General features: G+C 50.2%; 1 protein-coding gene across 1 annotated transcript in view; it reads right to left on the reverse strand.

Moving 5' to 3' along the window:
* Window positions 1–1,288: 1,288 nt before the first annotated feature.
* Window positions 1,289–16,333, reverse strand: part of SRPX2 (sushi-repeat containing protein, X-linked 2) — a 29,345-nt gene continuing 14,300 nt past the window's right edge. The window contains exons 3-11 of the mRNA XM_015428024.1: window positions 14,324–14,407; window positions 12,179–12,370; window positions 9,330–9,506; window positions 6,709–6,835; window positions 6,443–6,564; window positions 5,616–5,795; window positions 2,648–2,781; window positions 2,436–2,557; window positions 1,289–1,561 (exon numbers count right to left, since the gene is read on the reverse strand). Coding sequence (XP_015283510.1) covers window positions 1,381–1,561; window positions 2,436–2,557; window positions 2,648–2,781; window positions 5,616–5,795; window positions 6,443–6,564; window positions 6,709–6,835; window positions 9,330–9,506; window positions 12,179–12,370; window positions 14,324–14,407 — 1,319 coding nt within the window. The 3' untranslated portion in view covers window positions 1,289–1,380. The remainder of the gene's footprint in view (window positions 1,562–2,435; window positions 2,558–2,647; window positions 2,782–5,615; window positions 5,796–6,442; window positions 6,565–6,708; window positions 6,836–9,329; window positions 9,507–12,178; window positions 12,371–14,323; window positions 14,408–16,333) is intronic.

Consider the following 16,333-nt stretch of genomic DNA (forward strand, 5'->3'; position numbering starts at 1 on the left):
AGCAGGCAGGAGGGAGCCCCTGCCAAATAAATAGGGCAGAAGACTGCGGAAATCCCCCATTGTGAATCTCCATTCTTTCCCCCACTGACTCGTGTTCCTGTGTGCCCATGGTGCTGTTGAGCACATTGCTGGGCATTAGTTATGCGCAGCAAAGCTTAGGGGTGTAAGCAGCAAAAAATAAAATAAAAATCTTTTCCTCCTCTGCTCCCAAGCTAAGAAGCTGGATTGCCCTTCTTAATTTCGTGACCTCTCCCATTCCCCCTTACAAAAGTCACAGGACATTTTTTTTTCTGTTTGAAACCATTGCTTCATTTCTTTATTGATAAGAAGTTTGAGCCTTCTGGCTCTCCTCCTGGTGTTCTGTGTTAGGGTCTGGATTAGGGCTTTAGTGGCTAGATTTGTAGCTGTACTGCTTTGCATGATGCAGTTAACGAAACGTTGTAGGCCGCTGCATCTGTTTCAACTGTTCTGTGTTAGTTTTCATAATCTCTTTTTCAGTGAGCCAAGGGAGTTCAAGGCAATGGCAAAACCCACCTCTGCTCATCTCTTGCCTTGAAAACCCCATCAGGTGGAACTCATCAGGTCACCATGAGTTGGTTGCAACTCCACAGAATGCTTTACCTGTAAGGGAGCTAAAACTGAGCAGAGAGGGAAAGTTGCACACTCTGGAAAGAGGAGCAGGTGTCTCTACTCATACAATGAACAGAATCAGAATGAAGCTTCCTCTATTGACTAAGGGCAAAGGTGATACTGATAAAACAGAGGGGTTTTTTATATCCTGTAGTGACCTCTGTGAAAGGGATCCTCCACCTGGGGAATGCATACCCTTGCACAAAGTGTGCATGCCCAGAATTAAACTTTGCTGGTCTTAATGGTGCCACCGGACTCAAACTTTGTTCTGTTGCTTCAGACCAACACAGCTACCCAACTGAATCTACCTTGCACAAAGGGTCAGTGGTGCAGTTACATAATCTGGACTTAATGGTCTTATGGGGGAACACCCTTTAGATGAACATGTAGACTTCATGTGTGAAGCTACTGCCTGCCTCTCCTCCTCCTCTTGAGCCCAGGAGTCAGGGCCCTGGACTCCCCAAAGCCTAACCTTGACAGCACCACTGCGGAAGTCAGGTGTGCACTCCCGTGCAATCCCTACAAGTCACCTTAATGTTTGTGTGAAGGCAGCCCTATTTTTGTAGCCATCTGTGTTGCAGTGACAGAGCCCTGGAGAAGCAACCTGTGCTCTGTCCAAAGGTTCAGAGTTGGCAATTCTTCTTTCCTCTGCAGTCAAGTACGATGCTTAAAAGGAAAGGCCCAGTTGATTCTTTAGCAGGTGAGGGAGTCGGAGGTCTACCAATGCCCTTACAGGTGGCGGGGCTACCGTCAATTGCAGGTGTCCCTATTCTGCTCCCTCTGGAGCTCTTCCTGGCTGGTCAGCAGGTAGGTATCGACAAAGGAGAAGAGCTCTTCAGGGGCGACGGGCTGGATGTAGCGGTCACGGTCCACGCCGTCTTTGTCAATAAACACCATGTTGAAGCGGGAACGGGTGACGTGCAGGAACTGCCTGCAGAAAGGAGAAAGGCCTTGAATAACCCATCTCCCTGCACAGCACAAGAGAGAATTAATGGCTGAGAGAAGGAGCCACAAAGTTGAAGTTTGTGGTTTTAATTTTGTGTCTTTAAAGGGTTCGCTGCCTCTCCGGGAAAAAGTACTGAGGCCAGCTCATGACACCGGTACAGTTTCAGCTTTTGCAGCTGTCAACAGTAAAACAGAAGCAGCTGCCTCAAAACAAGGGTACAAAGTTACAAAAAAACAAAATGGCAAATGAAGTATCAGCTTCTTATGTATAAGCTGCTTGAAGCTGCTTGCAAGAATGGACTGTGGCCATTCTCCTTGAAGGACTCGTTAGGGGGTGGAAGGGATGCATACTTTAAGATGGAAATGGCTTCCCTCATGCAGAATCGGTCCTTAAGGACAATCTTGGGAGCCAGATCTCAGACACGCCTGAGATCTTTCCCATTGTGACTCGAGGTGTCACGGGGGACCCTGGGCCCTACTGGGACTTGGTAGGAGCCCAAGGCCGTTGCCCTCTGCTGTACCTTCCGGTGCATCTCCGTCTCAAGTGGTGCATTCTGTTCACTTATCTCAACAACCTCATTTGTGCTACTAGATCCTTGTTCTGTCCTTTCTCGTTGAACCTCTCAGTTGTGTGTGGCAGGTTCTGCACAAATACTAGTACCTACTGAGGTCACCCCCTCAATGGCCACTCTTCATTCCAGAGTGGAGATCTGAAGCAGTCCTCCTGAGTCCCAGTGCACTATCTGCTGCCACCACCCTGGCTTTCCTATACTGAACAGCGGAATCTGCTTATCCAGAAATGCCGGTGCCCGGAGCGCCCAGTTCGGATTCTTGCCCGTCCTTAGCTTGCTCGCACTAACCTGAGCCCTTCTATGACGTCGTCCGAGAGCCGTTGTTCATGAATCCGTCCCACCTCATGGGGTGGCAGCCCCACCAGCTCGATGATAGTGATGTGACGCAAGTCCAGCCCGCAGGTGTCTTGCTGTGTAGGAGAGAAAAGTGCTCGGTTAGTGCCGAGTCTGTGGGGTGGGCAAAGGACAGTGGGGGATGCAGAAGGCCCAGAAAGACTTGCCTGCAACATGGCATTCTGCATCTTGTAGTACCGGTCGGAGGGGTCGGGAGCCGAGATTATGAGCAACCGGCGCTTCTCGTAGAACTGGTCCATGAGGCCAGCTACAGAGTTCACGTCCACGTTGATCCGCATGGCTGAGGTAAGGGGGAGAAGACGGGGAGAAAAGTAGAGAATTTTTGTGCCTTTATAGTTTATCAGGAGGTAGAACCTGTGAAGTTTCTAGCATCTTGGAGGAAAGCTGCCAATATTATTGTATAACTGATGCCAGGGGCAAGGCCAAGTCAAACCCTCATGGGCCGGGGCACGGCCAAGATGGAAACTGGCAGTCCAGAAAGGAATCTGGGACAATGGGTGGAACATACCAAATTCTTGTTCTTCCACTATAATTTCTTATTTATTTATTAGATTAGATTTGCTAGGCTGCCCTTCCCTACAAGCAGGGCTCAGGGCAGCTTACAACAAAGTCATATACAAAATTATTTAAATTAAAATCAAGATTAGGTAAAGGTAAAGGTTCCCTTGCTCGAAAGCCAGTCGAATCCGACTCTAGGGTTGCGGTGCTCATCTCCGTTTCAAAGCCGAAGAGCCAGCGCTGTCCGAAGACGTTTCCGTGGTCATGTGGCCGGCATGACTAAACACCAAGGCGCACGGAACGCTGTTACCTTCCCACCGAAGTGGTCCCTATTTATCTACTTGCAATTTCTTGCTTTCGAACCGCTAGGTTGGCAGGAGCTGGGGCCAGAGACGGGAGCTCACTCCGTCATGCGGCACACTCGGGTCTCGAACTGCTGAACTACCGACCTTCCACAGCCTGCAGTTCAGCGTTTTAACCACTTGAGCCACCGCAGCTCCTAAAATCAAGATTAAAACCACCTAAAAGACGATCAATAGATAAAAACAGTATACACATACTAGATGGTGGGAGAAAAAAATTCAGCTCCCCAGCTTCCCTGGGGGGAGGGGTTACGAGGGATGGGGAAGGTTTGCTCCCTGCCTCCACACTCCTTTTGAGCTCCCCTGGGCCAGACTGCAAAGGCTGCCCTGTTGCTGAGGCTACTCAGGGCCGGCTCCAGGTTTTTTTGTACACTAGGCGAGGATACCTTCTGGTGCCCCCCACCCCAGCATGACAGCCCCAAGGAAGAAGAAGAAGAAGAAGAGGGAAGAAGGGGACGGGTGCAGCCGGGGGATGGCCTCAGCCCGGCTGCTTGCTTGCTTTTCTGCCAGGAAGGGGGCGGCTGTTGCAGTTGACCAGGATGATGGCCAGCATGTAGTCCTTGCCCAGCATGGCCTTGGTGGGTGGGCGCCAATGTTCCCTCCAAGCTGTGGAGTCTTGTGAGCAAAAGTTCTCCTTTGTGAGCTACTGGTATTAAAGCTGTGAGCAAGCAATTTGTCTACTGCATAAATTACTTTGCCATGGAGCCATCCTTCCTGAGCTAAGACAAAAATGTGTGAGCCAGAGGCTAAACAATTGTGAGCTAGCTCACACTAACTCAGCTTAGAGGGAACACTGGTGGGCGCGCGGCAGCCAGGGAGCGAGGGTGGCAGCAGGTAGGCTCTGCTGCCCGAGGCTGGCGTCAGAATGTGGGGTGGGGCAGAGCCCGGCAGGGGGCCCACTGGAGACCGGAGCAGTGCGGAGTCCCTGGAGGAGCACACCTGGAAGCCGGTCTCCGCCGCTGCCGTGCGGGGTCGCGGCAGGCCAGCAGCCACGGGGCACCCCCTCTTAAAGGGTCGCTCTAGGCCGTTGCCTAAAAATTCTCGATGGAGGGCCGGCCCTGAGGCTACTGCAACTTTCTGCCCTTGGTCCCGCCGTGCTCCACCTGGGTGAGTCTTGATGGGGCCCAAGGCAGTTTGTTTCTGGGTAGCCTGCTACAGCGTAGCATGGGCCAAGTATGGAATCGCTAGCTCATCTTGCTTATTCTGACTGGCCTGTTCTGTGGTTCCTATTCGTACCATCCATGCCTCCTTCCATACTTGGTAGTGGAGAAAGGGGAGGGACGTACAATGTGGGCCCAGTAAATCATGGAAACAGCCAACAATATTTAACATGACAACTGAATCTAATATTCCTTCCTTCAATATCATTTGTTCCAAATCACATCTGCCACTGATGTCATCCTTGTACAATGCTGTCAACATCAACCTGCTGAGAAGTGCCGCATTTACTTTGTCAACCTAGAGCTGTGGAAACCAGAACTCAAATTAGGGTTGCCAAATCCGAAAAACGTATCGGCGGGGGAGCGTCCTGCCGGTCCGGGAGCCGTCTGCGGATGTGCGCGCGCACCGCCAGAGCGTCACCGGAAGTGACGTCACACGCTGGGCGGGGCCACGCCATTTGAGGGGAAAACTTTGTTTTCCCCTAAAATGGTGTGGCCCCGCCCCCAGGTCACTGCGGGGTGACGCGCACGCCGGGGCGGAGTTTCCCCCGGGCCCCGATTCCCTGGCGTCGGGTAACGGGCCTCCGGGGCGGGGGGAATTCCGCCCTACTGGGGGGGGTTGGCAGCCCTAACTCAAATCTCTGCTTGGGCATGAAAATGACTGTGTGACCTTGGGATGCTCACTCACAGCCTAACCTCCCTCATATGTTTATTGAGGGGAAAACATGAAAGCGGGGAGAATTATGTGAAGAAGAAGAGAAGAGATTGGATTTATACCCCGCCCTTCACTACCCAAAGGTGTCTCAGAGCGGCTTACAAAGTCCTTCCCCTTCCCCTCCCCACAACAGACATCCTGTGAGGTGGGTGGGGCTGAGAGAGCTCTTGACAGAAACTGCTCTTTTTCAAGAACAGCTGTGCCAGAGTTATGGCTTGCCCAAGGTCATCCAGCCAGGTGCAAGTGGAGGAGTGGGGAATCAAACCCGGTTCTCCCAGATTAGAGTCTGCGCACTTAACCACTACACCAAACTGGCTCTCACCCTTGTGAGGAAGACTGGGATTTTTAAAAAGGCATAGGTCCCACCAAAACCACTTACGTGTGCAAGCAGGCTGAGAGCCTGACCACTGGCGGTTGGACTGGCAGACCCGCAAGGGGGTACCCTGCTGTTCGTAGCCGCCGTCGCAGTGATACTCGCAGGTGGCTCCGTAGTTGTTGCCAGCTGAGGTGCAGGTGAGGTAACCGTGTTCTGGTGGCTTCAGAACGGGACAGCGGATCACTGCAGGAGGGAAAACTAGTCAGCTTCGAGGACAGACAGAAAACCCTCTTTGCTTTAACAGAAGCACTAGAAGGCCCAGGAAGAAGCCCTGAGCTGCTCCTTCAGTCTTCCATGTTTCTCCACAGTCACTTCCCACATCAGGAGGTGAAGGCTAGCCACTGTGAAGCTTAAATACTGGCAGCTGTACCCACAAGGAGAAAGTGTCTGTGCTGTAAATGCAGATTCTGTATGCCAACAGAGGTTGGTTAGCCAGAGTTATTAATCCGGAACTCTCGGTTTGAATTTCTGTCACGGACTCATGAGGTGGCCTTGCGCAAACCATGCATCCTGCTCAACAATCCCATTTCCCTACTAGTAATGACCTAACTTAGAGGCTTGTTGTAAGGGTTACAAGAAGATAATATACGTAAGCTTTCTCCAGATTTTGCATAAGGAAAGGGAAAGTAAGGTGTGTGATCATGGTATGGCAGGACGTTTGGGATCAAAAGCTCGGCTGCTTCAAAGTAGTCAACTGGCAAAGGTAGTTCCTGGCCAGGGTTTTCGGAATTCCTGTAGCTACATGGCTAGCCTGAAATGGAAAAGTTCCAGCCCACAAATACAGGGGTTAGATGTATAAAAAAGTCAGTGTCCTCTTCCCTATACCTTACCTTGGACTCTCACAACGAACTTGCAGGTGGCTCGGTTGTGTGCCTGGTCATAGGCGGTGTAGCGGATCACGTGCTCCCCCTCAGGGAACTCAGAGCCTGGTTCTGGGCCTCGGAGCATCACGCTGGACTCAAAAGACAGAGAGCTGAGTCAGGCTGGGGTGGTGGGTGGGAAGTGGCCTTTCACCCCTGCGGGGCCTTGTTTCCAGACTCAAATGAAGCCATCCCCCCTAGGAAGTAGGTTCTGGGGGCCATTCCCACAAGCTCACTGTTTGATGACGCCGTCAGCAGAATCTGTGGCCCGCGGGCGGTCCCAGTACACCGTGGTGGTCAGCTTGTCAGGCTCTGCTATGCGCTCTCGAGAGTCGGGGCATCTGAGTTTTGGAGGGTCTATATCTGCTTGGGTAGAATTGGAAGGAACTCCATGGAAACAAACCACAAGTGGAAAAGAGCTTCTATGTCAGGCTAGATTGGCAAGTGACTGTTTCTGTTCTCTTCTGTACTAATGTGACTTCAGTTACTGGCTCGAGCTATCTATCCCCAGGGCTATTTTTGGGCAGGAACGTACAGGAACGGAGTTCCGGCTGGCTTCAGAGTTGACCACGCCCACTACAGCTAAAACCTCTGCATGCGAGGCTACAGAGGGAAGGCCTGGAGAGTGACACACACCCCCGGCGACTCTGAGGTGGGTGGGTCAGGGGGACCCCTGGAAGGATCGGGGAGAGAGAGCCCTGCAGTAGTCCATCTAGTCCAGCATTGTCTCACACAGTGGCCAGAGAGTTCCTCTGGAGGTCCAACAACGAAGGTTGCCGAATATTTAAATACAAAACAGACACAATAATACTCTGCAAATTCCTCCTAGAGTAAACAGCACAAAGCGCACTGTTTGCGGTGGGAGGAGCACCCAGCCCAGGTGTGAAGCAACAGCAGTTCAGCCACCGCCTCCCTTCCTCAGCACAAACGGCACCAAGTGTGCTGTTTGCTACGGGAGGAGCACCCAGCCCCAGAGCAAAGCAGCAGCCATAGCTGTTGTTTTGCACTTGAGTTTGGCGCTGCCTCCTCGCAGGGTGAGCAGGCAAAGCACTCAGTTTGGGCTTGGAGGAGGTGGTGCCAAGGCAGCCCAAGTACGAACCAGCATTGAAATGTCTGGTATTTTTTTCAGCGGCCCCCTCCATGAAAATATTGGACTGTCCGAGTCAATACCAGACACCTGGCAGCTCCACCAACAGGGCATAGAGGCTAAGGCCTTTCCCTGATGATGCCTCTTGGCAGTGGTAGTCAGAGGTTTACTCAGGGCCGGCCCCAGCTTATTGTGCACCCTAGGCGAGGATCCCTTCTGGCGCCCCCCCGTGCCCCCCCCTGTGCGCCTACCTGGTCAGAGCCAGTGGGGGGGGTTGGCAGGGGGCGGGTTCAGTTTGGCACCCCTCGTCAGTGCACCCGGAGAAGAAGCTGACCGGTGGGGCGCTCACAAGCCGCCGCTCCCCCAGCCCTGCTGCTCCTGCTGCTGCTGCTAGTCCCCGGCCGCGAGGAGGAGGAGAAGCACTCCGCTGGGAAGCCGAGGGGGCAGGCAGGGAGACGTGAGCCGGCCAAAGAGGCGGCGGGCAGCGCTGGTGGCAGGGGTCACCCGGCCATGGAAATGCAGGGCTTTAGGTGGGGGGGGGCTTTTGGTGGGAGGGCGGGTGCAGTTTGGCGCCCCTAAGGGCTGGTGCGCTCTAGGCAAACGCCTAGTGAGCGAGCCAGCCCTGGGTTTACTGCCTTTGAATGTGGAGGTTCCCTTTACTCCCCATGGCTAGTAGCCACTCATAGACCTATTCCCCATGAATTTGTCTAATCCCCTTCTAAAGCCATCTACAGAATAAGGCAACCAGGATAATGATGGAGGTTGCAGCACCAATTTAACACGTGTAGCGTGGACAAACCTTTATTCTCCATATATAGATTAAAAACCATAAATCACCTAAAATCTACCATTTAGGATTCCCATCCTTTTGTGGATAGAGATTCTGTTCTTCTAAATGCTGCATGACAAAGAGCTATAGGGCTATCAGTTTCCAGCAGAGTCCTGGAGTTCTCCTCAATTTACAGCTGATCTCCAAACTACGGAGATCAGTTCTCCCCCGGAAGAAACCGCAGCCTCCTTCAGAGGTCAGGCCGTATAGTATCACATCCCCATTGATGTCCCCCCCCACAGCACTACCCAATATCTTCAGGAATTTCCCAAGCGGGAATTGGCAGCCCTACTGACAAAGTGAAAGCTAGAGCTAGCCCTATTCTGAGGTAACTGATCGGGGACGAAACCAGGGCTATTTTTGAGCAGGAACGCACAGGAACGGCGTTTTGGCTGGCTCCCGAGTTGGCCACGCCCAGCAGGAACTCATTAGCATAGTAGGCCACACCCAACAGCAGGAACTCATTAGGATTGGCTACATTAGGGGTGTGTGGTCTAACATGCAAAGGGTTCCTGCTACAAAAAAAGCCCTGGGTTTTGACAACAAACAAGGTAAAAAGAATAAGAAGCAAAAGGTGGGCGTGGCTGGATGACCACACTTCTGGCAAAGTGGGGGTGTGGCCGAACAAGCTAATGAGCTGTGCTGTCAGGGGTCTGGCCTAATAGGCTAATGAGTTTCTGCTGTTGGGAGTGGCCTATTATGCTAATGAGTTCCTGTTGGGCTTTTTCTACAAAAAAAAAAGCCCTGGACGAAACCTACCAGCATGGTGCTATTTTAAATATACTGCGTGGGGACCCTATTTGGGTGTAAAGGCAGCATCTAAATGTTTTACATAAATAGATAATGTGAGGGGTGACTGAGGACCGTAGCAGTGACTTGGGCCTCGGGTGCGTGTGAGAGAGAAGGCTTAAAGCTGGACCCTAAATAGGGTGAGAATTTACCTACACAGATTGGGTCACTGCCGCTCCAGTGCCCGTCCTCCAGGCACACGCGTCTGCGATCCCCCTCCAGGTGGTATCCAGGCTGGCAGGTGTAGGAACACTGAGAGTCGAGCTTTACCCCATTTGAGCATTGGTACGAACCATGGTATAGCGCTTGCAAAGTATGGCATCGGATTTCTGAAGCCAGAGAGAGAACTGAGACTTAACACTGGCATGACAGTTTTCAAATACATAATCGTGCTATCCCTACAACCACTTTGTAAAGTAGGAATTATGATCCCCATAGTGTGGGGGCGATGCTGAGAGAGAGCGGCTTGCTTAAAAGCCCTTAGAGAGTTTGTAGTGCAGTTTGAAGCAGGAACTTCCAGATTCATAGTTCAGCTTCTATACACCAGTTTGAGCCTGGTCGTGAAACTACAAGCCCGAGGATTCATCGGAGGGGAAGCCTTTGCTATTTTGCTAGCCTTTAAGCTGCGGTGGCTCAAGTGGTTAAGACGCTGAACTGCAGGCTGCGAAAGGTCAGTAGTTCAGCAGTTCGAGACCCGGGTGCCGCATGATGGCGTGAGCTCCCATCTCTAGTTCCAGCTCCTGCCAACCTAGCAGTTCGAAAGCAAGAAATTACAAGTAGATAAATAGGTACCACTTCGGTGGGAAGGTAACAGCGCTCCGTGCGCCTTGGTGTTTAGTCATGCCGGCCACATGACCACGGAAACATATTCGGACAGCGCTGGCTCTTCGGCTTGGAAACGGAGATGAGCACCGCAACCCTAGAGTCGGACTCGACTGGCTTTCGAGCAAGGGAACCTTTACCTTTTTAAGGTGCTACTGGACTCTTACTCTTTTCTACTGCTACAGACAGACTGACATGGTTCCCCGTCTTGACCCGTGCAATTAATTTGGCTTCTCACTGGCTGAAGCACTGTAGAGAAGAGGCAGCCTGAGAACAAAGCCCTCCTGACCTGTCTACCTGTTTACTTCTCTTTTTTACCTGGAGACTGGTTCTCAGCATTTTGCCGGTAGTTTATAGGGTGGCGTTTAATTCTGAAAGATCTGATGTTTCAGAAATGAGAGGCAGATTTGCCAAGGACGGCTCCTAACAGCAAATGATTTTTTTTTTAAAAAATGCAGTCCTCCTCTTTCTTGTATCCTCATGCCCAGAAACACAGCATCAGCTGAACTCCTTTAACAGCTGTGAAAAATATCAAAGCCCAACCAGGAAAAGGTTATGACCTCAGCTGCCTGCTTAAAATAAAACTAATGACATCTAGGACATAAGGAGACTTTGACTCCATCATACCAAAGGGTGTGATCCTGCTTCCCATGACCAAGCAGATGTCTGCAGGGTGTTAACACCTCAGTCTCTTATTTATCATATCACCTGGGTTTTTCTCCAAGGAGCTCAGGGCAGTACACATGGTTCTGCCCTCCACTGCTTCATTCCCTCCCAGCAACTGGTGCTCAGAGGTATACTGCCTCTGAATCTGGAGGTTCCATTTAACTATTCTGTCCAATAGGAACTCAGAGCACTATGCCTGGCATAATTTCATTTTGCCTAACAACCCTTTGAGATAGAATAGTGTGTGGACGAGTGGTGGCTGCCTAGGTATACTTAGCCAATCGTCTAGCTCTGAGTGCTCCCCTTATATCTATCTGCCTGACAGCCAGTCTCAAGCTTTAGCATTGGGTGAAGGCCTATCTATAATTCAGGCATTCTGCTGACTTGACTATCTATAATTCAGGCATTCTGCTGACTCTGCATTTATGCAGAGAGCATCTGCATTTATGTTATTGTTTTTTAAAGTAGCTTTTATTATTCGTTCATGTAGCTCTACTGCTTTTCCAGTGTACTGCTGGTCTTTGGCTCATGAAATCAATTGGCTAGGTTTTAAGGTGCCACAAGACTTCTGTTGTTTTGGCTGCATTTTGGCTAACTTTAAGCTAATCTGCTTGTTTTGGAAAGAAGGAGGATTTATACCCTACCTTTCACTCAAAGTCTCAGAGCAGCTTACAATCTCCTTCCCTTTCCCTCCCCACAACAGACATCCTGTGAGGTAGGTGGGGCTGAGAGAGCTCTGAAAGAACTGCTCTTGAGAGAACAGTGCTGAGAGAACCGTGGCTGACCCAAGGTCACCCAGCTGACTTTATGTGGAGGAGTGGGGGAATCAAATCTGGCTATTCAGATTAGAGTCTGCTGTTCGTAACCACTACACCAAACAGGCTCTCAAAAGAGATTATTGCTTCTTAAGTGTTACTGATTTTTATGATTTTTTTTTTGTTTAACCTGTTTTGCAACGGACACAGCCAGGGTTTTTGTATAGTCTTTATTCATAATATTTTGGATGGCTCATGCTTTACTTTCACTTGTAGGTCATTTCGAGAGCCAAATTTGCCGGCGGGTTTGCTGAATGCGTAAAATCTATTTCTCAGAAACAAATGCAGGAATGTACTGTGGTGCTGGCCAGTGCCCTTGGTGGCCCATACAGCTGCTGTAAGTCTGATGTGATTTTGATTTGCTCTGAGCATAGATACAGCTCTGTTGATCATAGGGGAAGGATGGGCTATGGCGCAACTTGGTTAGGATTTCCTGAAAACGACCAGGGTGGGGGAACGGGTCACAGGAACTGGTCTGACATCCAAACACAAATGGCTGTCACTTACGTCTGCAGTAGGTCATCCCAGACCAACGGCGGTTTAGCAAGCAATGGACGGACCTCCGGCCGATTAAGCGGTATCCCCGGTGGCAGATGGGCTATGGCACAACTTGGTTAGGATTTCCTGAAAATGACCAGGGTGGGGGAACAGGTCACAGGAACTGGTTTGACATCCAAACACAAATGGCTGTCACTTACGTCTGCAGTAGGTCATCCCAGACCAACGGCGGTTTAGCAAGCAATGGACGGACCTCCGGCCAATTAAGCGGTATCCACGGTGGCAGGCGAGCTCGCAGCGCGCCCCCATGCTGCTGCGGTAATTCCCTCCGCGGGGAGAGTAGCAGGTAGCCTCCCCATGTTGAATATTTAGTCGGTGACACCACTGGGCCACTGGAGGGAAGGAGAAAGAGAAACCTGACTGCAAATTCTACCTGTCAAGAGCAAAAGCTGTAATGATCGCAACACTGGAAGAAATCGCAAAGGACTACCAAAATAATTCTGCAGCGTTATTTCCCTTTTCCCACATCCGGCTAAAAATGAGAAATGCCAGGGTTCAGGTCAACCAAGGAGTTGGGCCTGCTAATTGGATGTCTAATGTCTTTATTTTAATCCATCTGTGAGTGAGGGAGTCACTTCACCTATGCAGAGAATGAGATGGTAGAATGGATGGTGTACCTCTTCAGACTTCACAGGAAGGATAATGGAGGGCTGCATTTTTGGAATGATCTTCTCTGTTTAAAAGCAAAACACGTCTGCAAATAGAAAACCAGCTCATCAAGCAGAGTGGAGGGGTGGACTCTTCCTCCACATTTGCTGTTTTCCGTTCTCTGGACTTCTCTGTTTTTGTGGATTTTTTAATGTGAAGAGGGTGCAGTCAATTCTGCCACTTCGCCATTCTACCACCTCATTCTCCTGCACTTGTGAACCAGGCCTCAATGGCAGAGAACAAGTATGGGTCCAAGGTTCAAACCCTAACACCTCCAGTTAGTAGTGCTGTGGGTATTGGGCTGAGAAGCACCATGACCTGAGGCCTCGGAGATCCACTGCTACTCAGAACAGATAATAGTGAGATGCACTAATAATCTGAGACACTGTTTGGTGCAGTTTGCTATATTCTTTCCCCCTTTTTGGTATTTTTGTGTGTGTGTTTGTATGTCTGCACCTGGAAGTCAGGTTGACCTCTTGTGACTGACCCCTACTGGGGGCCTGGAGGATACTCAGAGAGATGGCTGGATAAAGCCTGTCCCCGCCTCCTGCCTCTGGTATTTCATGGAGGTCTCCCTTCCAAGTACTAACCACAGTTGATCTTGCTTAGCTTCCAAGATCGGGCTTGCCTGGGCTATCCAGGTCAGGGCCACTTTGCTATATTCTGATATGTGAATTAGCTGTAGGTCTTCACTTGAGTAGGAAGGTAATTCTACAAATGGGCTTCTCTTCCTGATTTCTTCTTAACTTTCTCCAGGCACTGACAACAAGTCTGGGAGCTTGGCTCTGTCGAAACTCTGCTCATAGTTAGCCTGTATACTTCCCCACCAGCTGTCTCTAATTGGTTTCAGCAACCGCAATAAATTGGATTTGTGTTGACTAATTTCTTCTTTTTAATATCCATTATTGCTTGAGACCGACCCAGCTGCAGAGTAAACAGCAGCTGCTGGCTGTCCCCACTGGATCCCACGGCTGGCATTCTCCAGGCTGACTAGGGAGGCCTGTTCCCAGAAAGGACGAGAGGATGCACATGGTGGTTGCCTGGCAACTTCCGTATGAATTCCTCTCTCTTTTGTCCTCCTGGTACTATGGAAAAGGTCCACAGAAACACTGTGGAGACAAATGGTGACAGTAATAATAGGTGGCTGCGGAAGAGAAACATTCCCTAAAACTGCAGTTAGGGGAAGTGAGATGGGGGTGGGAGATCTCTGGGCCTTTCCACTGGTCTTTAGTCTCCTTGGCTCTGTTTGCCTCAATAACTAGAGACAGGGCATCCAAAGAGATGGGGTTTTGCCGTGGGTATTCCAAAGATGACCCTATGTTTCCCCCCCAAAAATCAATAAAAATAATATCCAAAACAGCAGACTAAGAATTTGCGACGAAGGACTTTAAAATGAAATAAATGATAACACTTGAAGATAGGTGGTAGATTCTTGGTTAATTCTCCCAAAGGAAGGAAATTAATACATTCAGATTAAGAATAAGAAAAAATAAATGGGTTACAGTGTTTGTTTAGAATCACTAATGCCTGTACAGTCTAGGCAGGAACATCCTTTCAAGAAATCCCCTCACAGAAGGTTTAAGAACAAAATTTGAGTCCAGTGGCACCTTTAAGCCCAAACGGTTGATAACTTTTACCTCTGTACTCTGGGAGAGAAACATGTGGCGTTTCCTCGACGTACACTTCATTGGTCTGTCTTTCTGCAGCGGCGTAGCCAGATCCTAGAAGAAGGGAGAGAAAAACAGACTTTGACAAAATTACTTTCAGAAGGTTCCTTCTTTCTTATTCAGGAATAAATGTTCATAGTGGCTTGCAATGACAAATGATCTGGGATAGTCTTTTTTAACTTTTCTGACAAGTAAACCACTGTCTCTGTTTGACACTGGCAGATCCTTTTAAAAAAGTTTTGTTACTGAAGGCACAAACAAGTACAGTTTAACTGCTAGAGCAGGAATCCTCAACATGGTGCCCATGGGTGCCATGTCACCCTCCAGTACCTTTCCTGGTACCCACTAGGGATCCCAAGTCCCCCCAGGGGGCGGGGAACCCCCCGCCCCAGAGGCCCGTTCCCTGGCGACGCCAGATCGGGCCCCGGGGTTAACTGCTCCCCGACGTGCACGTCACCAGGAAGTGACGCGGGCACACTGGGGGTGGGACCAGCGTTCCCTCTAAGCTGAGTTAGTGTGAGCTAGCTCACAGTTTTTTAGCCTCCAGCTCACTCATTTTTGTCTTAGCTCAGGAAGGAGGGCTCCAGAGCAAACTAACATATGCAGTAGCTAAATCAACTGCTCACAACTTTAATGCTAGTAGTTCACAAAGGAGAATTTTTGCTCAAAGGACTCCATAGCTTAGAGGGAACATTGGGTGGGACCACGGCCATACAAGGGAAAACTCTATGGTTTTCCCTTGTATGGTCATGGCCCCGCCCCCAGGATGCCCGGTGTCATAATGTCACTTCCTGGTGACTTGTGTGCGGCGCGCGCCGGGATCCACCCGGGAGTCCCCCGCCGGCAAGGTAAGTGCCACTTGGTAACCCTAGTACCCACCAATATCTTTCTTGGTGCCTGCCAAGTGTTTTTAGAAAGTGGGCATGGCCAGGCATGGCTTTTGCTGAGGAAGGCTTCTGATCAGCTATCGGGGATTTGATTGGCTGTACAGCAGCTGCCCCTGCAGGACAAGAATTTTCACAATGTGACCGAAGGTAACCTAGGGCAGACATTTTGTGGCTGTCTCCGTCTCCTGTGGTGGCCATTTTGTGGCTGTGCCCACCATGCTATGTCAAAATTCTAAAAGTGCCCGCAGACTCAAGAAGGTTGGGGACCTCTGTTCTGAGGAATCTCTGATGGGTCTTTCTGCTGGTAAAGTGGGGGAGGATATGACAGACGGCACTGCGGGTGTCCTGGTTGCAACTTGTCACCTCCTGAAACATCTCTGGAAAGAGGGCTGAACCAGGATGTGGTGAGTCACACACCTAGAGACATGCCAAACTATTCCATATGCAAAAAATCCATTGTGAAAAGCAACCTGGGTTGACTTCGATATGTCAATAAAGTATGTGTGTGCAAACTGGCTTCCTGAAGCAACGACTGAGGAACGTATTCTCAGAAACGGACTCTTGTACAAATATTTTCCCCCAACCTCTTACCTGGCAACAGTGTGAGTAAGCTTGCTGTCCTACACCAGCAGACTAAACAGTTTCTTGTGCCAGACTTATTAAGTATAGGAAGTAACCTTCCAAACTCCTTGCTCATTGAAAGACCTGGTGGAACGAGCTCCCGGAGATCAGGGCCCCGCGGGACCTTATGCAATTCCGCAGGGCCTGCAAGACGGAGCTCTTCCGCAAGGCTTTTATATAGGGGCCGCCACCTCTGCCACCTCTATTACTACCATAACTGAAACAACGGGGCTGGGAGTGGTCCCCGGAAGAACTGCCATAATTCTGCATGGCACTGATGCTGCTGGACTAGCTTGGACCATCGACAGGACAATTTCACCCTAATGAAATGATCGATACCATCTTCAGAGACCATCATGTTGTATGGAGCACTTTATTTGTTTTTGTTGTGACTTAATAGTTTTTACTGCTTTATACTGTTTTTATGTATGGGCTGTGCCCCCATGTAAGCCGCCCTGAGCCTGTTCGCGGG

Source organism: Gekko japonicus, unplaced genomic scaffold, assembly GCF_001447785.1.
Source record: "Gekko japonicus isolate JY-2015 unplaced genomic scaffold, Gekko_japonicus_V1.1 scaffold1022, whole genome shotgun sequence".
Classification (NCBI taxonomy): domain Eukaryota; kingdom Metazoa; phylum Chordata; class Lepidosauria; order Squamata; family Gekkonidae; genus Gekko; species Gekko japonicus.